Genomic DNA, 24,311 nt, shown 5'->3' with positions numbered 1-24,311 from the left:
TTTTCTTTATAAATAGTGGGTGTGCTTATAACACTTTTGGGAAAATGAATTAATCATAAATAATTACAGGTTTATCATACCTATAGGGTATAAGCTACTATAAGATCAGTCTGTTGGTTTCAATGCTAATTTAATTCTCCTCAGTTTACTGACACTTCTTTCTTCCAGTCTTTCACCTCCAGCCTCCCGTCCATAAGGACACTGCAGTTTGTACCTGCCCTCACACCCATAATGGAATCTCAGATTTTCAAGTATCCGTTTATTCACTTCTGTACTTTCTTCTAGATACACACAACATACATAAAATATGCAATTATTTTGCTATAAAACTTAAAAAATACCCCAAAACAACAAAACAAACCCCTATTTCTTTTTGTTTGTCTCTTAATTGAAGACGTGAATTTTTCATTATTGTCTCCTCTGTAGCCCAGTAATGGTGGTAAATCAAAAGAAGACTCTATCTTGCAAGGTAGTGGAGAAAGAAGAAAAAGGATCCCATTTATTCTCTACATTTTTTGTTTATTTTACAGTTACCATGGGTGTAACTGTTAAGGCTGTATCAAACTTTTATTTATATTCCTATCCCACTTTAATGGTTTCTGCCTTGCCCCGAATACAGTTTTGATAGATTGTAACTCCATAGACAAACGTGTATTTATTGGGGCTTAAGCACTATCTAAAATAACATCATTGCTTAAATGCCAGGGCAAAAGTTTTTAAAATAGAAGGTGAAAGTTAAACTCGCACTGACTTGAAAGTTATCCTTCAATCTAGGTCTAAAGTGTGGTATCATTTATCATTAGATTTTCAGTGTTGAACAAGCAACAATCTATGTTTCACAATATTTTGTGAAAAAGGTAAAACTCAGCCTGCATAACTAATGGCTTTTGCTACATTGCTGTGTATCTGATCTACTTCGCTCATGAATCCTCCTCTAGCCTGTGATTTCTTGGTCAAAGTGTTTAAAAAAATGTGTTAGTAATACCCATTCTTTAAAGGTTTTGTTTCCAAAGTTTATCTGGCATAAAATGAAGTAAGGTGATTACTCTGCATGTTCACCTCATAAACTGCATCTTTAATCTGCATAACTTTTATTGTAATGACCTGTTCATTATAAATTTGTGGTATCAACCTATTTATTGCCTTTGGTTTCTCCTTCACTTGCTTCAACATCATCAGGTATTGTTTTGCTATTATGGATCTGCCAAGGTCTCTCGTATCTGAAACTTTTTCTGATATTTGCATTGAATGCATAATTAAAAATGTGCTGAAATTTTAAATATTTATTGTTAAAAATATGACTTTTTTCTTAATTAAGTGAAAGCAATTAAAAATATTTGCTTCATGACAATATTTTATTTGTAGAGCTCTTCTTATATAGAATAAATTGATTTTAATAATTGATTTATTTCCTCTTTTTTAATTAATTTATTATTTTATGAAGGAATAATTCTGCCAGGAGGTACTGAACTGGGAAGTGGTTCCATTAATACTACCTACTAAGTTAACTCTAGTTTTAAGACATTACATACTTCATTACTGTGTTAGTTTTATTTAAATAAAAGTTTTCCTACATATTTGCTATAATTTTTTATTTAGTTTTGTATCTTAAACATTTTTTTCAATACTATGAATTTTTGGTATCTCTCGAATCATACATACACATATGTGTAAATGCTCAGGACAACACCTTTGGATTTCTCTTTAAAAGTTCTAGTGCAACTTATTAGTGGAATTTAAGTTATCTTTGCTTTACCAGAGTTACAAGTGGCTTTTTTATTATTCTTTTCCATAGATAATTCTAGGTTAATTCACTTGTGAAGTTAACAAGTCCAAAATATAATCTAACTAATCTACCTACACTAAAAAATTTATATTATGCTTAATTATAATTTTTTTCTTATACTTGGCTATCACAGAAAACAACATTAAAAATATGCCTATAAAGGAGAAAACACAGATTATTTTTTTTTGAAAGAACATTTCTTTTTTTTCATAGGCCAACACTGAAGCTTTTATTTTAGTCATATTTAATAGAAAACTCAGTATCCATTTGAAGCTCAATTTTAATAGGTTGATATTAAGAAAAAATGCTAGGCAGAGAGTCCAAATCCTCACTGCAGGACCAGCGTAATGGCTGAATCTACCAATGAAGTCTTACCTAGACGGCACTTTGGTCCAAGACTAAATGCAATGATTTCCCTGAAAGATTTTTGTCTATACGCTGTTATGCCCAAATTAATACTTAAGGCTGAATAAAGAGCCACATAAGGCCAGGAAAAGGTTGATTCTGTGTGTTCCTGCAATTGACAAGTTACACCTTTATTTTAAAAAAAGTTCTCAGTCTTGTTTCGTAGAAGTGGATTACCTATCGGAAAGCAACACTTGCTAATACTTTTGCAAAATATTTTCTGTTTTTTCTTTTGGGCATACCTAAACAATTGCAATTACACAGGACTATACTGGACCGGCTGAGAATATTCTCTGTCATTTGGCTAAGAAGGAGTTACTGATGAGTGTTTTCTTCTGTGTTTCAAAGGAAAATGAAAACATTCAATGAAGATTCTGCAACTGCTCTTGGTGCATTTGCTCCATTCATTCAGATTGTTACAGGCAAAAATCACATCTTCAGCAGGAAGTGTAAAATGACATTTGAAAGTCAATGGCCTTTATGACCAAATTTGAGCTATAGGAAACTGTCATTACTTTGAGTCTGTTCCTGTACAAATTCAGATTCTTAGTTTCTGTATAACTGATTAAAACTAGCTCAAGCTATTAGTTTTAATTTTTCACCTAAACGGAGAAAAGAGCTGTCTATTGCCAAGTACAGCTGATAAAAAGTAATTGAAGCTGTGGTACCCAAATCATATCTCTAAGGCTCTAGACTGAAACGTTCTTATAAAGAAAGGACTTAGACTCTTCTGGCTAGCTAAATGGAAGAAGACTGTCCAAGTGTGATCACTTTTATGATGATCTGATTCTGGGAATTTACCCTAGCATATATTTAGATTAAGATAACATCTATTTTTCAGTAATTTATTTTGTTCTGTTACCATAAAGGGAGTTTACTGAGATTCAGATACCTATATTTGGTTAAAGTAATACCACCTACATTGCTTTTTCAGGTTGAGGATGTATTTAACTTCTAGCTTATTTCTCTCTTTTCTTTTTGGAAATATTTTGTTTTCAGAAATGACTTCAGTATTTTTTTTTAATAAACGAATTAGAAGTTAAAGGATTATATTAAGTCCTGGAAAACATGTCAGTTCTAGGTCAGACCTTCTTAACAATTCACTCTATTGTTTGTTGCATTCTTGTCATTTTGTGAAGTGAGTGAACTAGCAATATTTTCTAATATTCAGTCAAAAAGTGGCGAACAAACAGCAACAGATTCATTCGAACCTAACAAGGAGCTCATGAATATGTTGTAAATTGCAAAAAGATCTTTCAGTTAGCAGTGTAGTCACACTTATATGGCAAACATGACAGACTGTTACTGAAATGACTATAAGAATGAACTCTGGAGCCCAGTCAAGATGCTCAAGAAGTACCTTCCCGTGTAAAAGGTTTTCTTATGTATTAATTCAGTGATATATATAAAATAGAATATAAAAAAATTAAAGTTAGCTTTTAAGTTTTTTTTTTTTCCTTTCAGTAGTAAAACCCATGGTAATAGATTTACAATTGACTTTCAATATGGATAGAACTGATGTAGGCTTTTGTATTTAAAAAAAAATAAATGGAGAGAGATTCAGGAAACAGATATTCAGTTTGCAAAATCTTCTCAATAATCTTTGTTTTACCTTGAAAGGCAGGAACTGGTCCCAAGCCACAAAATGTTTAATCCTAAACACTCTTTTTTCCATTATAATGGAAATATGTCATTTCAGCTGTTCTATCCCATTGTACATATTCCTACTTAGGGGATTGAATCCTACCCTAAATTCTTAGTTCTCTAAAATTGTAGACAGTTTGTAAATATGCCTTAAGCTATCACACAGGTTAAAAATACTTGACAAACAATAATTACTTTTTGAAAAACTGAAAATTCTTTGGAAAGCATCACAATAATTTTAAGTCATTGAAAGAGACAACAAATACTTTTAAAAGTAGATAAAATATTTTATAAATTATCATTTTATAATTTAAAAAATGTATAAGCTTAGATTGATTAATGTCTTTATATTTACATATATATTTTCCTTCTGAGATTTACCATGTAGTAAGAATAAAATCAAAGCCAAGATGAATTAATTATGCAGAAGATAAATTTTTGTGACATTTTGCATCAATGAAAACATAAAGTTAAATTTACATCAATTTGCACTTCAGTCCTGATTTTCTTTATTAATAGTCAGAATCTTCTTCTGTTGACTCATCAGTAAGTAAGGGTCATGACACATCGGCAATAAGGATCATGCATTTCTCCTGGTGAATGAGCTCTTTAAGCAGTTTCTGATAAAGAAAGAAATTATTACACTATGTTCCCATGACATGTTGATTTAACACACTTTATCTCAGACAGCTATGGACAGTGATTAAAATAAAGATAGAAAAATGAGAATATTCGTAACAATTAATAAGGATTCAATATATAATAAACATTGTCTTAAAATGAAAAAATCAGTAAAATTATGTACTACAAAGTATTTTTTTTCTATCAACAATAGATTTTCATCTTAAGAACTTTAAATGGCATAAATAATCAAAAGATCTTAAGACTTTTCACTATAATTTCATTGACAGTGATTTCATGACACAAATCTGTCATGCAAGTCTGCACATGAACTTACAGTTATTTCTGTAGGATATAGAAAAATCACTAGAAATCATGAGTGAAATTATGAAAATTAGGCCTAGCATTTCTATAACTTTTTCAGAATGAATAGAAATTATTTTCTTTAAAGTTCAAGAAAGATTCAAAATTTGTCTTTGAATAGGCAGAATTTCATTATCATTATTAGATAATTCATGGTGGTTGAGACAAAGGAAAATAACCTTCCTTTCCCCCCAAAAAAACAACCAACCAAAAATATCTTGCTGGGTAAGCAATGGACTTTATTAAACTTTAAGTAACATTTCTTATTCTTAAAATTCATAAGACATTTAACTGCATTTATATTCTCTGTAGATTTTTATATATCAAGTCTTTTTAAAGAATCACAACAATAGTTCTGTAAATCTACAGTTCCACGCCTGTACTGCAAATTTCCACCTTGACTGGTGCCAGTGTTTTGGATTATCATTTTTGTCACTAGTATTTAATGCAAATTTACACCCATAAAAAGTTAATTGCACCTCAGAATGTAGGAAATATTACTTTATTCAGCGTCTTGTACTTAAAGTGCAGGGGAGGAAATTTTGACGAATAGAAGCATTGACTTTAAGCTTTTTTATTCTTTCAAAAATGGTGTTTTATGCAAAATAAAATGACAAAGAGAAATTAGGTATTCAATAAACATTCAAACCTCCCTACTATTATCAGTTTCAGGAATATAATGACTTAATTATGCAGCTGCATTTGGAATTCAGTTCTCAGTTAAACTTCATGCTTGGACATTGCATACATTATAACTGCTGACAATGCAAGGGAAGGACCCATGGCTTTTCTACAAGGCACACATATCTGGAAATAAATGAATGCTTCTAATGCAGGTAAACTGGTTTAATTTGCTTTGTGGTGAAGTTGAGGGTAGTTCATAACTTAAATGCTGAAAAATGCTACTAGCTCTATATTATGGGCCCAAGAAGTGATAGTGCTATGATTCACAATGTCCACGGAAAAAAAACTTCAATAAGTTTAGACTAACCAGGTATGTGTGCCTATATCTATACATAGACACAGAAACATCACGATTTGTATGATATATAGAGACGTATATACATGTATACATATATATGCACATGTATCATACATATTTGAATTGGTATGCATACGTATGTATTTATGTACCATTACTATGCATGGATCAAAAAGAGGGTAACCATGTCTTTGATTTGGGCCAAAATAAATAGGAAGTCCTAGCTTATTTTTGATTTGTTAGGTCTGGTTTTACCTAATCCCTTTATTATATAACTTAGCAGATTTTTGATTGATACTTCGGTTTCTCTGCAATCTTTTCCTCCATTAACAGTTCTCATTACTACTCAAAAATTACAGAGGTATCCCTGGTTTTTTTTCCCAGCTAATCTTTTTTTTTTTCCTCATGTGTTGGATTCTAAAGCAGTAAGCATGGAAGTCAAAAATCAAGCTGGGTCTAAGAAGCAGGATGGATCATTCTCTTTCAGTGAAATATAGACATAGATGTTTGTGCAAACACATAATGCCATTTGACATTTTTGTCATCATCATCAAAGATATTCTGGGATATTTTATCCTATAAACACCTAACTGCCCGTATTTTCTTTCTACTTCTGATTCTTGAACTTACTCTTTTAGATATTCATTTCTGCACATACCAGTTTCACAACAATTGCATTATAGGCAGGTACTCACTCTGTTTAACTTTAAGTATACCCCTTATGGCCTTAAGAATATATTTACGTTACATATTTACCTGGTTCAGAACCATGGGTTGAAGCCATAACCCACTGTGTAAACTGAGCCTCCAAAACTCTTTAGGTCCTCTGGGACCACTAATTCTGGGTAGATTGTATTCTATCTACACTAGGCCTATATGCTAGATAAATAAATCTAAGGCTTTCCCATCAGCAATGAATACTTTTATAGCATTTATAGCATTTTCACTCAGACAATTGCAGTTGGCAAAATTCTCCCTTCCAAGAGGGAGGAGGAAAAACATGTAACCTGCCTCCACTCTAAGCTGCATAGGAGTTTGTTAGGTAATACCATGGCCTGTTATCCTTCCCACGCTGATTATCTCGTGAATACGTGTTCAGCTATGAACAGTGAGATCAGTGTATTTACAAAGCCAAAATCCAAAGCTCAAGCCTAGGCTTAACAAACTGTAAATCTAGCCTAAAATAGGAGATTAGACACTCTTTACATGGTTCATTGAAAGGGTAAGACGATATAGGACACTGACCTGAAAAGACTGCCCTTCTCCTTTAACTATACTGGAAGCCTAATTTTCTCACTGAGGCACTGAAACTGTTTACTTTGGAATGAGAAGCTGAGAATCACTCTTTTGTTTAGTTCTTTCCTTTTTTTTTTTTTTTTTTTTTTTTTAAATCACGGTTCCGCTCTTCCTTCTCCTCCTCTATGTATCCTATCTAGTCCTTTCATGAAGCAATTGTGTACACACTTTTCCCATTTCCTTGCTGAATTTATAATCCAGAATTTGTTTTACATTTTTTCTCTCTTTGTTCTTTCAGTCTCTTTCTGCATTCTCTGTATGGGTCTTGACTTGGTCTTTCTGTTTCTCAGGTTTTACCTTCCCCATATTTAATTTGTGCTTTCCACCACCTTTCTGGCTTCTTATTACTCCTTTGTATTTCATACTGTTTTATGGCCTACTTGACAGGGATATTAGAATCATTGATCATTGAAATAATAGTTTTGGATCCCACAGTCTACACTTTCTTTTTTTTTTTTACTTCAGCACCACTTATTCCAGACACTACCATAGCTTCCACTCATCTTCCGCTGACAGTGCTGAAACTGTCATATGACCTCCTACATTATTATACTTTCACTACAAGACCTATCAGTTTTCATCTTCTCGTTTCTCATTTCTACATGTATCAACTTCTACTCCCATAGTTATATTGAAGATTATATGAAGACAGAATAATGTGAATTGTATTGCTTGGTTGTGACTTTAGTTACAATGAGGTACATCTGAATTTTTGTTGCTGATGTCAACACAAAGACATCAGTCTAAAGGATGGGTGTCTATTTCTAATCTGCTATACAAAATCCAATTCAAACAGCTGTAGCATTATCACAACATGGCTATAATATAACATGTATTTTAGAAAACATATGAAAAAAATTTTTTTACTGCAGATTAATTTCTCATTACAAAGGGCATTTACCAAAACAGTTACTTCAGGGGATTCCTGGAAAAAAAATAAACAGTTGAATGAAAAAAGCAATTAAATTCTATTAGTTAAAATTCTCGGGAAATAATATATCATGACTGTTATGCAATTCCAAATAAAGAAAAAGAGCACATTTCTTCTGCTTCCCAAACAACTGCACTTAATCAGTTTTACCATCACCGATAAAATCCCAGTTTATATTCTTTCCTTATTTTACATGTTGTTTACCAAAAGCCCCAACTTCTGCAATATAAAAATTCAAAAGTGATTCCACACAGAACCAAAAAACCCTGAAATGGACAAATGCCTTGTGTTTACCCTTTTTTCTCCTGTAGAAAATATACCAGTTTTTCTCTAGTCATAAGCTCAACATTCCCAAGCAGCTTTACTTAAACCATAAAGGTATTTTTTAAATCTATTGACCAAGAGCATCTGTAGAACTATCAGTCCAAAATGATATATATTTTTTGAACTGATCACAAAGGGTTTTCGATCATGGCTCCGTCTCTCTTGTCACTGAGAAAAGATTTTTTTGTCTATCAAGCATTCCCTAATGTTTTATTAATACTCTCCTATGTTATAGCTGAAGTTGTTGCATTTTAACCACCCTTGGGAACAGCATTGAAACTAATAACAGATTCTGTAAAATTCTGGAACACTGGTAAAAAAGACATTACCTGTATTTCTGCAGCATTATAATTAAATTTAAACTTAGGAAACAATTTCAAATCACAGAGCCATTTAGTGTCATGATGCCATCTGACATAGATTCCCATCGCTACTTCTTATTGTAAGACATGCTTAATAGCAAAAATGCATTATGCCAGTCACTATACAAATACATATTGTAAGTGTCAAATGGCAGCTGGGGGGAGAAGCACCTTCATCCTGTGAGATATTGATACAGCAGTACATTAAAGGACGTGCTGCTGATCGTAAGTCAGGGGAATGGACATGATAACCTACCATGCCTTCTCCATTTCTATTTTTCATGATGTAATGATTCTATCACACCAGGTGATTTTAGCAGAACAGATAACGAACAGTTCTATTTTCTATGCCTTATACAAGTTATATTCTGGTGTGTACATCCTATAGATTCTAAATTTCTTTCTTTAAGTGAGAAAATCTTGTCGCCCAACAGTTGAGAATAAATAAGGGTATTTTTGAAACATCACAAAATGACATGTAATTGGATAAATTAAAGCTTTTTGCCTCCTCTCTATATACGATATATGTAATAGAAAGACTATTTATGTTTTTCCCCTCAAGGAAATAATATAACTGTCTTTTGCTTAATTTAAAAATTAATTAAAAAAAAACCACTAAATGTTGATTTCTTTGAGTAGAGAACAGGGATACAATGTGGCTTGATTAATGCTGGCAGTGGTATGGATAATACTATTAAAAACCAAACAGAACAAAAAACAACTTATCTGAAAACAGGCTATGGGAAAATATGCTCTCAGTCATGATGAAACTATTGCTAAAGATGCTTTGTAAAGTCCATCAACCCATCACAGACACAACGTTTATGCCTTTTTTTTTCCTAGCATACGGGAAAAATGAAAGCACATGATGCTTTGAAAAAAAAATAATACCTTAATTGTTTGATAAATGAGCATGTCCTTTTTCAAAATCAGTGCATACAAACTTCAATTTTCTCACTAACCTGTGTAAGTTTCAGTGTTTCTTTCCCTGTTCCTATGCCTTTTCTTCATTTTTTTAATTTCATTTTCCCAGTATTATTTTGGTAAATAATACAGACCTTCTATATATTCTTAGTGTTCTAACAAGAACAATATAATCAGCTATTGCTACTGTTTAGAATGCTACAATAGCTTAAAAGTACTGAGTTTTCCATTACAAATTACATATCTGAAAAATGTGGTGTCTTTTTCAAACTTTTTTTTCCTTACCTAAGCCATGCCTATGTGTTGACATTGGTGGTAACACAGTCCAAGCCTTGGTCTTTGGATTGTAACATTCAACAGTGTTTAATGTCTTTAAACCATCCCGGCCTCCAATGACAAACAGCTTGTCATCGATGACAGCAACACCAAACTGAAGCCTCCTGCCATTCATCACTCCAGCCTGGATCCATATATTTGTTCTGAGATCATACTTTTCAATAGTTGTAGCACCTGATGAGATATAATAATAGGATAATGTATACAAAATTGGCATTAGCTCTTTTTTTCCTAAAAGTGTCAAAATTTTAATATTATTTTCTAATTACTTTCAACATCCTGACAAATATTTTCTGTTTCTTTAGACAAAGTAGTTCCTGAAATACATTTATGTGTGTGTATATATACACACACACATATATATATTTAAAATTTTTCCCTCCCCAAGGAAAGTGAAAAAATAAAAAGCCTAAATGTCCCCTATAGAATCAAAGGAGTGTAAGTCTGAATCACAGTATGCTCTAACTTTATGATCCTTTTTTACAGTTCAGTGGCATAAGCCATAACTATATAACTAATCTTGTTACACTTGATTCCAATCTTCCATAAAGCATAAAAAAGCCTGTGAAATTACATGATATTTTCATCAAAGATTAGAACTTCTATTTTAATTTGGGTTCATATTTTCTTCCTTATTTTAGGTACCCATGTGTAGGTTTTTTCAGACACTTTTCTGCTGGAATTACAGAATCTTGTGTTTACAATCTCAAACAAAATACTTAAAGAATGCTTCCATACACAAGCAAAACCATCTCCTTCTCAACTTAGTAATTTGATTTACTTTCACAGATGAACTCAATAGCTATAAAGAGCATTATGTATAAAATAACTTAGCAGTTAATAAAAAAAAGTCATTGAGAAGCCTCTGCTGTTAGAAGTAACTTGCATGTAATATACAAAGAAGAAATAGAAAATGAAGAGTTTACTAACAAAAGTAGAGTGTATTGGATTTGTGTGGCAAGGTTTTGACAGCAGGGGTGCTACAGGGCTGGCCTCTGTGAGAAGCTGCCAGAAGCTTCCCCTAAGTCTGACAGAGGCACTGGCCGATGCAGAGCTCATCAGCAATTGTGGTAGTGCCTCTGTGATAACATATTTAAGAAGGTGGAAAAAAAAACCTGCTGAGGAAACAGCAGATGGAAAGAGGAGTGAGAATGCTGCCGACACCATGGTCAATGAAGAAGGAGGGGGAGGAGGTGCTCCAGGTGCCAGAGCAGAGATTCCCCTGCAGCCTGTGGTGAAGACCATGGTGAGGCAGGCTGTGCCCCTGCAGCCCATGGCGGTTAATGGTGAGGCAGATATCCACCTGCAGCCTGTGGCAGTCCCCACTCTGGATGCTGGAGGAGGTGGGTGCCTGAAGGAGGCTGTGACCCCATGGGAAGCCCACACTGGAGCAGGTTTGCTGGCAGGGCTTGTGACCCAGTGGAGGACCCACACTGGAGTCTGTTCCTGAAGGACTGCACCCCATGGAAGGGACCGATGCTGGAGCAGTTCATGAAGAACTGCAGCCCGTGGGAAGAACCCACATTGGAAAATTTTGTGGTGGACTGTCTTCCATGGGAGGGACCCCACGCTGGAGCAGGGGAGGAGTGTGAGGAGTTCTCCCCTTGAGGAGGAAGGAGCTGCAGAGACAACGTGTGATGAACTGGCCACAACCCCCATTCCCCATCCTCCTGCGCCACTGGCGGGGAGGAGGTAGAGAAAATCAGGAGTGAAACTGAGCCCAGGAAAAACAGGGGGGTGGAGGGAAGGTGTTTTAAGATTTATTTTTTATTTCTCATTATTCCACTCTGATTTGATTTGTAGTAAATTAAATTAATTTTCTTGAGTTGAGTCTGTTTTGCCTGTGATGGTAATTTGTGAGTGATCTCTCCCTGTCCTTATCTCGACACATGTGCCTTTCATTATTCCCCCTGTCCAGCTGAGGAGGGGAGTGATAGAGCAGCTTTGGTGGGCACCTGGTATCTAGCCAGAGTCAACCTACCACACAGAGCACTAAAGGAAGCATAATTAACTAGATTCTAGAAAGTGAAAGAGCAATGCATTCCATTAATTGTAATATGAGTGACAGAAAGGTTAATTTAAAGCAAAAGAACAAATATTTAGACAGATGAGTTTAAACTAATCCTTAAGACAGATTCTTGATAATTCATCTCAAATGTAACCAATGTTTTATTTTTACTTACATATAACAGTGCTTCATTTCTAAAGTTTAAATACCCCTACAGAAAAAATCAACATAATTATTAAGCTTTACCAACTAACTATTTGGATAATAATAAAAGGTTAGAACTCCATGGGAAGTAATTCTTTTAGGATTTATTCATTCCTTGGAATAACAGAGCAATGAACCAAGTGGAAACAAACATCATGAAAGCAGTACTTTTGTTAATTGAACTAAAAAAGATATAATTTAAATTCAATTTGTATCTAAGTGTAGCAGAACAGCAATAATGTACAATTCAACTGGATGTATTAAATCCCCTGCTAGTTTTATGAAGCCATAAGATATATGAAGCAATTTTTGCATTCGATTGAGACATATTTATTTACTTTTTTGTGCCTAATTTAAAATTAAGAACTGTAAATGCATTAATCTTTAGGTTAGAAAGAATAAAAATAGAGATTTTTTGATACAGTTGTTTGGTGGTGCTGCAGGGCATATTTAATGATGTATATTAATAAAGCTATCTTATAATGCTTGAAGTTTTTTATATGTAGAATCTATTAATGTTAAAAGCTAGAACTGTAGCATATGAGTTCTATAATGCTGTCTACTTCCATGGTAAAGACTACAGTTTAAATGCTTCGTGGTTCTGATTTCAGAAAATCTTACTAACATAACAAATACAGTCTGTGAATTATGCTCAGCTATATATTTTCTAGTATTGGTTGAATCTCAGTTTGCCACAGTGTTTTATTACATATTGAGCTTCTAATCCAGGAGTTCCTGGAGAGTCTGAATTCTGCTCATCCAGCAAGGTGCCTTGCTAATATGTAATAATGATAATAATAATAGGAACAGTTTCCTATACTGATCCTATAAAATGGTCTTTAGTATTGGGAACATGAATATAATACATTCCAGACTGCAATGCAGACAAGAACAGACAACCTCTCAAGTTACCATAGTCCTTGGATGAAATCAGCTCATGGATGAAGAAGACATGATTGAATCAGATAAAATATAATAGATGTCTTGTCAATGAGCAGAATGGCATACTTTTAGTCTCTTTTGGCTTAATTCTACATCATGAACCCCAGTCAGTTCAGTACCCAGCACTGGAATGCCCATAGACTCTCCATAGATGCTAAAATCACATGAAGAAGAATGTCGAAGTGATGTCTTTTTAACTTTATTTAATGACAGTCTTCCTACAGGAAGAGCTCTAGGCCTCGAATTTCTTATCAGAAATCATTAGTCACTACAGGCTTTTTTAGTACATGCCATCACTGCATTCAGGCCAGCTGCATCATTTCATACCAGTCTTGCATTCTCTAGACTTTTTTCAGAAAACGCTGAGCCAAGTTGAAAATCTCATTCCTTGACTTTAGTGACTCTCAGCACGGATAATCAGCCTGCAACTTTTTAAGTGAATAAAACTTACCAGAATATCTCAACCAATACACCAGTTGTGGCTCTACACAACAAATTCTAAACGGAAAATAGCTGTGTAGAAAATATCTACAATCTCTCCCCTGTTCCTGCAGTAAATAGTGAAGCAGCTGTGACCTCTGCTTATAGCCCCAACCACAAAATGCAGTAACATCTCCTGTTCTGTTAACATGTCAGTCGTGTCATGGAGCAGCCTCAGTATAAAGCTGGATATGGGCCTGTCTAAACAAACAAACCAACCTTTTAAAATGGTGCCATGTCCTCACCATGAAGATGGTCAAGCAAATTGACAGTTCGTCCATAGAGGTTGGGCAGCCTTCATCCCTGAAGGTTTTCAATACCCAAATGGATATGGTCTGATCTCATAGCTGACCCTGCTTTGAGAAGGAGGTTGGCCTAGAAACCTCCTGTGGTCCCTGCCAACCTGAATTATCCTGTGATTCTGTGATTGCACAATCGAGGATGGAGACTGTGGCCATCAATTTCTTTCCTTAGGCATGATTAACTTTCAGTTAAGAGAAAGCCTCATATATGATACAGTCTTATTTAAGATTGTGAAATGAAATACTGCACAAATAAAAGACAACAGCAATCCTCTTTACCTTCCACTATGCCATATATTTCTTTGAATTTCTTGTTATTTATTATTCATATAAACAACTACCCATGAAAAGTATAGTCATGAACTAAAACCTTAACAATACCTTGCCAAGTTTCATTCTCAGCAGAACTACATTAAGTCCTCTGTTTAACTTGAAGATAGGAAAATTTGCCCCACACATCAGACATTAGTAGTTTTAAATATGCTTTCTCGAATTTAATAGGTTATAAGGACACAAACAAAATAGTTTTAATGAGCGTTATGCCATTCCTAATTCAAGTCACGGGATTACACTTGGTTTAACAACACACAGATCATTGTTTCTTATTAGGTACTTGCTGTGGGGGGGGACCACACACAAAAAATCCAAAACAACAACCAAAAAAACAGTAATTAAAGAACAAAACCTGTCTTGCCTAGTGCTGTTCTGTTCTAAACTGTTTTGACTGCAATGGCTCTGCAGAAATAATATTTAAACTGGAAAAATCTTTCAAAAAAAGGTGGTGGAACCACTGACAGTTATCATCAACAGAGATTTTAGGATATCTTTAATTGGAGATTATTGAGATAAAACATATTTCAATCATATTAAATTTAATATTATGTTAATTAAATATAGGATTAAATGTTAATCCTATAACATGGGGGATCTGAATACACGAATTAGATTCCTCTAACAGCTCTACAGTCCATGACTCCTTAAATTTACCCTAGATGGAGGCAATGAGAATTAAACTAAGGTCGTTTGCATTTTCAGTCTACTTCTATTTATAATGTTTAGACTGTTCTTCATTCCAATAAAAACAGAGAAGTACTGCGACAGCTTAGATTAAACAAGAGACCAACATTCTACCTTTCTTAGGAAGAAAAATGGGTGATTATTTCTGACAAGGCAATAGATTATTTTCTTTAGTTCAGCTAATTTGATCTTGAAAGTAAAAGGATTTTCTGCATCTAGGAGAGGAGAAGGGGCAAAATCCTGATTAAGCCCAACAGGATTTTACTAGGCAAATCAGTTTAGCTTCTTAAGTGTCATATAAAGTGGGTATTTAAAATAAATAACAAAATGGAATATTGATTTTTCTTCCACCGTGTATTTTATGGTTCGCAAATACTTCAGAAAGAAAGTATTATTGCATTGCCAAATGTTAACATCACAAAAATACTAAGAACTAATTTACTTGCTCTGGAAAAGAATAAAAGCAGAAGCTCTAAAGTATCACTCTGAGAACTTGGAGAACTCATCTGCTAAGTGAGTGACAATGGGACAGTCAGGGCAACAGGTATGACCTGCCTATGAAAATCTTACTTTAAAGATTTCTGTTAAAGATTGAGGTCTTTATATTAATTTTATTTATATTTAATATTTAAAGATGCTAATATAGAGAAGTAAATAATACATAGGGTCTTTAAAAAAAAAATGCACAGATTCAACACAATGCTTAAGTCATCTCTTCCAGCTATAGATCTTTGTTTAGCTATATTCTCTACTTTATTGAAACCTATTGATTGTATCATCTTCTGCATCATCGATAATGGACATATCATTAATCTCATTATCAACAATGGTATTGCTTTATCTTGATGACAATAGCTTTGAGCTAGTTTTGCTGAAAACTCTTGTCACTGAATAAAGACTGTTTTGAAAATATGTCTGTTTTCCTAATTTGTAGGTATCTGAATTCATATGGGCAGCAACATCATTCTCAGTTTCTCTCACTGCCTTTTCTGCTGATTCTGCAATGACGTCAAACACTTGTCTTAGGTAAGGCTACTGGAGCTAAATAATTCATAAACATCAAGGGTTTTGGTAAATGTTTTGCAATTCTGTTTTAACACATATTTAAACAACTGATTATGTTTTATGACTTCAGGTAGCAGCTCTGCCATTGCCAGGAGCCTAAGTGGATCAAATCCCTTTCCTGCTCCTCTGCGCCCTAAAGATCCTCATGTGCTTCAGGGAGTCAGGAGTTGTGACCCTGCTCTTCTTAAACCTGAATATTAGACTCCCAGTAATCAAGTAGTAAGAGAAAAGGAATAGGAGAAGGAAGGAGAGGAGATAAATGGTCTTTGATGTATGAAAGACATGTATCAATGTCCCATTGCTGTCTGTTTCTATTCTGACACAAATGCCAAATGGGGTGATCCCACTTGTTACTTTGACTAGCCTACTGAGAAATGGAACAGGCATTTGATAGCAGAAGCCAAGTTTGAATAAGAAGTATCTCACAAAATAATGCTCCCCACACATCTAAAAGTGGGCTGGACTATATATACCCAGAAGTTGATGGGGTTAGTGTACTGATGGTAGTGTTTCCATGATTACAGGTGATTCAAATTGGTCTAGATTATTTTGAGTACTTAATTTATAAGAAATTTGCCAATATTTGCACTCTACGGGGCTTTGTGTTTGAAGGGTAATGAAAAGACTGTTTTAGCAGGACTGAGAAATTTGCAGTTGTGAGAGATTCTGGAGAAATGAAGTCTTCACTTGCTGCTATTTTCCCAGTTTCTGTCTAGTATTTGTCCTACATGACAAAACTGCCAGTCGATGATACCTTGCCTCCAGATCAAGGATGAAAATAAGCCAAAATTTCTGCGAAATTCTATTCATTCCATATTCTCTCTTGTGGTTCACTGTTCCTTGACTTTAGAATAGGGAGGACTAAGCTTTCTATAACGGAGAAACCTCTCCAAAGTTTATTTTGCTTTGGGGAGTGTGATTATCTTTTGGAAACAAAGCTTGTAGGACAGGATGAGGCTGATGAGATTTATGCCTGTCAAAGATTACAGGAACGGAGAATTTAACAAGTAAGCAGTGTGGTTTTCTGTAGTGCACTGTTACAGTCAGAGCTTTTCCAGAAGCTTATACTTCAGGGACCTCTTGAAAATCCCATTCCAGAGGTTTTTGCTTTGTTGCTGCAGAAAGCCACGTTTGGCTTTAGAATAGGTTATTTCTCATCTTGATCTTGTTCTCATACTAGTTGACCTCTTTGTTAACACTGACTTTGGGCAACTGCCAGACAACAGCATTCATTTACTGCACAAACCTGAACTCTGACCTGCAAATCGTCTTCCTGATGCTGATTAACCAGACTGTTTCTTTGGCCATATCCATACTGATATATCTTTCACTTCTCTTTATGGTCCAGTCTCCTACTTCGACAAGAATTGGATAAGCACCAGCATTTTTCTTATCTGCAACCTTTTCCACAAACCTTTCTTTCTAAAGGAAAGAAATCTAGGTTACAGACTGGAATAAGGCCATGAGACTGTCCAGCTAGGCCTCCAATACCAGCTCCATTGGACTGTGGCCACAGCGTTCACCAGATGCTGTAAAGACAGCCCTCTTGTGACCAGTAAGGCCCTGCAGTAGCCTTGTCATGCTGTCAGGAAAAGATTTCAAAGAAATGAGAGCTGCTTTGTGAATTGCAGTGCGCACTCCACCATAGGACGGCATTGGACATATGCCAGGGTAGAGCCTGAGAGCAAGAAAGTGATGGTGAGGTGAAATGCAACATCAAAATAGAGGTAGACCATTTCAATCCATCAGTTAGCATCACTGGCTAACATCACTACATTTCCTTATCAGGTGTAGACATGCAGGCAGGTGAGAATTTGAACTTGAATGCAAACATGAATTCAAGTTAATATTCTATATATATACACATGTTTATAAATAATGCATACATTTTATATAAAGATACATGCATATATTTTTAAACACAGGTGCCAATTTTTCATCTGTAAATAAAACAGGGAAAGTAGAACAGAGTATTTCAGTCTCTATTTTAGAGATAAATAAATTAAATAATATAATAACCGGGGGTATAAGAGTTCCTAAAAGACAATGTCATAAGAACAATTATGTCATAAGAACAATTCCTGATTGTGATTTTTTTTCTTCCAAAATTGATAGTGGGTGTTGATGACTAGTCCCTGAGATACTGGAGTGACTAGAGCTATCAAAACAAGATGAATGGACAGAAAAGGAGCAACTCATCAATCCAATTGACTGTCAAATTGCAGTAGAACACTGCAACAAAAGCTCACTGCACAAAGCTTTAGGAAAGTGTAGTAGTCATAAATACATCCTTAAATATATAATAAAATGCCAATAGTCTTTGTCGTCGTGGATGACAATATAACTTGTTTTCCTAAAGAACTCTGGATAATAATAAACTAACAGATGTTTATAAAAGACAAGTTTTTCACTTGAAAGAGTAGTGGGCTAGTACCCACACATTGCAAGTGTACTTATGTGAGTAAGAACAATGTAAGAACTTCAGACAAGTAAGAAATATGGCAGGTATTGCATCATTTCACTGTGAGGGACATTTTTCCATATATATTCTCAATAAAGGAAGCTCACTGACTTTAGGCAGTCAGTGGTAATATAAGTATTATGGGACTATGCAGGTCAGAGTGATTATGATGGACGTCTATCTTTACAGAAAGTAATCAGTAAGTAATTAAGAGCAAATTATGAGTCATGTTAAACTTAACCTTTGTGTGTACTTCAATTTTTTATTGATGTTCCATCTCTCTACTTGTCAGTAGAAAGTTGACGTAATTTTAGTCCCCCATTCATCTTTAAATATGTTGCTTTCTTTTATTGTTTTTAGCAGAAATCATGTCCTTTTCTTGGCTGTCATATCAACTACCATACTTGTTCTCTACAAACTGATAAAATATTTACATGACTGGAAAAAGAAGAATTCAGCAAGTCCCTTATTAAGCTAGTATGATATCTGAAAGAAAGCAGGAAACTGGAAACATTGCTGAAAAGGAGACACATTAATTGTCTAAATTGTCTATAGGTCATAAAGGGTCTGTAACTGTTTAACCAACTTTATAACTTTTTTTTCCTCTGTAGGCTTTTCACAGTAACATACATACATATATATATACAAAATCTTATAGGAGTCTTTTCATAGTATATCTAAATAACTTAGGCAGACATAACAGTTATAGTTCTGTTGGAGGCCTCATGGTGTTAGGCCTCTGCTTCACAGATTCAGGAAGTTATGATTTTCTCAGATACCACAGAAAACTGTCAGAAGTATAGGGAAAAAAATGAGCAGAAAGGAGAAGAAACAGAAATAAATCAATTCAACACTACATGTAAGAGAAAAGAGAGATTCTAAACTATGTTGAAGCTACAGGAAACCAAAATGATCAATGAAGAGCTTATTGTTGAACTTACTGTGATGTTGATGTGATTTTATTCTGTTAATAACAATGTGGTGGTGCCCTTAGAACTGTGAGTAGTCATAAATTTATTACTTTTATTTACTTAAATAAAAACAAATAAATGCAGGATTTAAACAGGCTGTAGATTTCAGGACCAGAAAAATCTACATTATTAATCATGTTTACTGTGGTAGTATGTAAAGAACTACTCACAAAAACATCCCATTGTGCTAGGTACTTGAAAAAGCAATGTAAAAATCAACTATATATATTACAGACTGAAAACCAGACATCAGGCAGGAGAAGTAAGGCATACCAAAAAAAACCACAACGTGATAGCAGCAAATATTGGTTCATTCTACAGCTATATATTTATTTGCTAGATTTAACTAGGTAGAGGTAAATTGATTGTGAAAAAATGAAAGGAAAAGGATGAAAGCAGATAGTTAGATGAAGGTGAGATGGTGGGAAGAGGATGGTAGAAACAGACAAATGTTTTTGCAGACCAGGAATGAAGACACACAGAGTTAGGCAGAAGATGAATTTAAACAATAACAATAGAGCGGTGATATTTCACTACAGTCACAGTGCTGTAATATTCTCTGAACAGACACAGTTTCTTCCTTTGTTCAATTTCCTGGCTGTGTAACTAGGGTGCATTCAGTTCATCCTGTCAGGAATGGGGAGGGATACAGCTTCAGACATGAAAATTGTAGGTATCACCAATTAGAATTATTTGTATAGGCTACCAGGGTAGTCCTGGTCAGTGCTGCCGATGGATTCTGTACAGTTATCCTGTCCAGCAAATGTTGGTCTTGACTAGACCAACTGTACTAGCTCCATCTGTGGTGGGTTGACCTTAGCTGGATGCCAGGTGCCCACCAAGCTGTTCTATCGCTGCCCTCCTCAGCAGGGTGGGGACAGGGGAGAGAAAATAAGTTGGAAAAACCTCATGGGTCAAGATAAAGGCAGTTTAATAAAGCAAAAGCAAAGGCTGTGCACAGAAGCAAAGGAAAACAAAAGATTTATTCTCTACTTCCTATCACCAGGCAATGTCCAGCCATTTCCCAGGAAGCACGGCTTCAGTATGCAGAGCAGCTGCTCCAGAAGAAAAATGTCATAATAATGCATGCTCCCCTTCCTCCTCCTGTCTCTTAGCTTTTATTGCTGATCAGAGGTCACATGGTATGGCATATCCCTTTGGCCAGTTTGGGCCAGCTGCCCTGGCTGTGTCCCCTCCCAGGATCTTGCCCACCCCCAGCCTGCTGGGTGAGGTGGGGCAATGTTGGAGAGACAGCCCTGATGCCATGCGAGCATTGCTTAGCAGTAGCCAAAACACTGGTGTGTTTTCAATACCCTTCTAGCTACCAATGCAAAGCACAGCAATATGAGGGCTGCTATAGAGAAAATTAACTCTGTCTCCAGACCCAATACACCACCAGTATTGACTACAGTGGGTGCTAACTGTATAGTTTAGATGTAGACATGTATAGTGTAAGCATTATATTTAGGTGAACCATATTCTAGTTTTAGTGTTAGTTGTTAGTACCTTCCTATACTAGAGTGAAAGGGGAAAGACCATACAGGTTTTGGTTATGCAGGTTATGGCAGTTCGAGACAAGGGAATGGACCCCAGGCAAGTTTTCTATGGCATTTGTTTCTACGCGATTTTAGATAAAACAACACTGACATTATAAAATAACTTTAAATAACAGAAATTTGAAAACAAAAGTTTTAGGAATCAAGAACTATTTTCAGTCATCAACTTTCAGGATTATCTTTGTTCACATATGTAACGTATTTCAGTAACTGTAGTCCAAATGCTTTTATTTTTCTAACATTGGTAAGACATTTTGTATGTTTCTCTGCTCTGGCTTCTATTTTCTCCTCTAAACTGTTCAAAAAAATTTCAGGTAATGTACGAGTTGTGTGAGGTGGTGCTGTTGTTTTCTTCTCTCTGTCATTACTAGTAGATGGCAGTCAGCAGAGCCAGCTCCTAAATGAAGCAAACTGTGCAAACTCAAACAAATGAGCAATGCTGGTTAATACCGCCTACCCCAGTATATACAGACTGTGATAAAATGTCTTACCAATGTTAGAAATCTGTAGACAACTATTTTTTCTAATACCCACAGACAAATTACAGTAATTATGATTAAATGTTTTAGAAAACCAGAAAATCCAATTTCCCAAGAATAGGAGGATGGATGGAAGCAGTTGGGAAGGTACTATGGCATATTTTCTTAGGGAAATGGGAGATACAGGTTTAATGTGAAGATATGAATAAACTAAATAGAGAAAAAAAAAATCATTCAATTTTGGCTGCAGTGTATGTGTTGATTATGCAGAGATAGATGTATTTTCCTATTAAAAAAAAAAAAACAGATGGAATACCACAGTATAAGTAAAACACACAGAGGTCAAAACTAAAATACTGCTAACTATATTTTAAAAAAAGTGAAATTATATTAAAATGTATTTGATTATAGTTTATTTCACTTGTGTATCACTAGTGGTTTTTTAGTCATCTGAAGATAAAAACGAAAAACATGACTTGAAGATATTGTATATGAAACTGCAATGATACATGAGAAGCAAATACATAGAATACTGAGGATAATAAACATACTATGCACTAAGGCAATTCCTCTCTACACACGTGTGCACAAACCCCTATTTTTCAGTTGGACAGGTCTCTAAAACAGCTCGAGTTATTTCAGTGAGTGTTACTGAAGACAGAGTGTACGAAAAAGACGTAGAAAGGTGAAACAGAATTCATTTAATAGCTATTTCCATGATAAACAGCAGTGTGTTGTAAATTTAAAGCCTATATCATGACTGTGGCAGCACAAACTATTTTGGATAGAAGTTAAGGATTTCTCTTCATGTTCTGGATATATTTCAGCCTTTTTTTTTTTTTTTTTTTTACTTAAATTCTACTTATGATTCAGCTGGGAATTGGATGATATTAGTTCTGTGTATTGTGCATACCTCCATGGGCATTATAAGCCCTAATTAATCAAGGTTTATGAAGTAATGAGAGATCTACAGAGAAAGAAAACTTTAGAAATGAAAGTAGTGTAGAAATGAAGTAGATGATCACAGTAGTTTTATATGAGTGTCCAACTGCTGCTGACAACTTGTATGTGTATGTGATTCTCCCAACCAAGGTTTCTGATGAAACAATAAAGGGCTAGCTCTCACAGTTTTCCTTCATCTACAAATCAGTACACCATTGCACAATACAATTTTCTATTTTTTATTTTAGTTATAGTTTGTGAGCTTGTGAAATTGTTTTGGTGAAACCTTTTCAATTGATCTTTAAGTTAGCTTTCTATTACACTTAGTCTTTTACTGAAGTTAAGCATATTACATTTCCTTGCTAATGTTTTGTAAATCAAGAGTTTTCTATTACCATTATCATATTTTTGGCATAACTGATTATTAAAGACTTAATCATATAGCAAGGTCATTGCATGAAAAAGAATAAATGTATTGCAAGATTGTTTCTAACTCAATTTTTTTTAGGTCAAATGCAGCAATATCTAGAGCCCATGTTCTGAAGACGTTAGTATTTTTTAACAACCTGATGTAGGCTATATGAAGTCAGATAAACTTCATGAAGAATGTCAGACTACAAGAGCAATATATTCATTTCAATTATGTATAAGCGCAAGGATTTTGGCATAAACAAAATGAAAATTTCTTCAGAAGCAGATACAAATGCCTAAACATTCCCCCTTCTCCCAAACCCCACCTTTGCATTCAGTGTAGACATTTCCACAGTAAAGGTACTTTTTTCATAGCTAGAATGATTCAGTATTTAAACCCACAAAGAAGGGTAGAAATACTACATTTATTATCACAAAATTTCTACATTTTTTTCCCTGTAAAATTTTCTGCTGATTTTGTTATTACTAAAGCTGTTGCTGACATGTACTCTGAACATTTTGCTCAAGATTTAGAGATGCTGCAATGAGTAGGTGCAAAATTATGACCTTGATCTAATGATCTTCAACATTACATTTTGAACTGAAAAGATGGTTACTCAAGTGGAACAAATGTGACCTAAATAGGTTACTGATGAAAATATCAGGGAGAGCTATATTCAGGGAACGAGCTATACAGAAAACAGGGTAGAAGTTCACTGCTTTTCTCTTTAGTTAGACTGTAAAAAATTCCTTTAAGCACTCCAAAAATATATAGCTTGTATATAACACTTCTTACATTTTTGGAGTGAAAAAGGAAATATTAAAATGTCATAAGGATTTGCCACAAAGTGACATGAACAAATACCAGCAAACCTTTAGGAATATTCAACTATGCAATATGATCAGAATTTTCTAAAACTAATACAAAAGTTTTCTCCACTGATGTTTATATTTTAAAGATTATCAGAAATTACAGCTTTTAGACAGTCACTTTAGATAATACCTTTAATGTTTGGCGTTTTGTTTTGTAATATAGTGTTATTTTTTATAACATAACACATTCATCTTTTGTTTTATGTCTTTAATCTAGAACTTGTAAAATTCTCTTTCATTAATGATTTGTATCATGCACTATGCTTGTCTACCTTTGCTTGTCAGCAAAACACATGCCTCTTCTTTAAAAGATGTACTGTTGCAACTGAAACTTGTGCAAATAAGGTGTTAACAATAAAAAGTTCTACATGTGGACAGCAGCAAATGCTGGGGCAACTGCATCTCCTGCAGGAGGGCCATGCAGCCAAAGGAGGTCCCATCTGTCTGGGTGGGAGGTGGTGATGGTGACCTGCACAAGCTGTGAGAAAGGGGCTGCATATATCTCTCTGTGTGTGTACGTGTGTGCACACGTGTATGCACGTGTCTGTGATGAACTTTTGGGAGTTTGCTTAAGAAGGGTGTTCAGAAATTTGAAGAATATAATTCATATTTTCTAAGTGTGTAGT

General features: G+C 34.7%; 1 protein-coding gene across 1 annotated transcript in view; it reads right to left on the bottom strand.

Moving 5' to 3' along the window:
• KLHL1 (kelch like family member 1) overlaps window positions 1-24,311 on the bottom strand; it is a 254,532-nt gene that overhangs the window by 38,862 nt on the left and 191,359 nt on the right. The window contains exon 7 of the mRNA XM_064440768.1: window positions 9,924-10,148. Coding sequence (XP_064296838.1) covers window positions 9,924-10,148 — 225 coding nt within the window. The remainder of the gene's footprint in view (window positions 1-9,923; window positions 10,149-24,311) is intronic.

This window comes from Phalacrocorax carbo, chromosome 1 (assembly GCF_963921805.1).
Source record: "Phalacrocorax carbo chromosome 1, bPhaCar2.1, whole genome shotgun sequence".
In the NCBI taxonomy this organism is placed as follows: domain Eukaryota; kingdom Metazoa; phylum Chordata; class Aves; order Suliformes; family Phalacrocoracidae; genus Phalacrocorax; species Phalacrocorax carbo.
The sequence above is the reverse complement of the archived record's forward strand: the minus strand, read 5'-3'. Positions and strand labels throughout refer to the sequence as shown.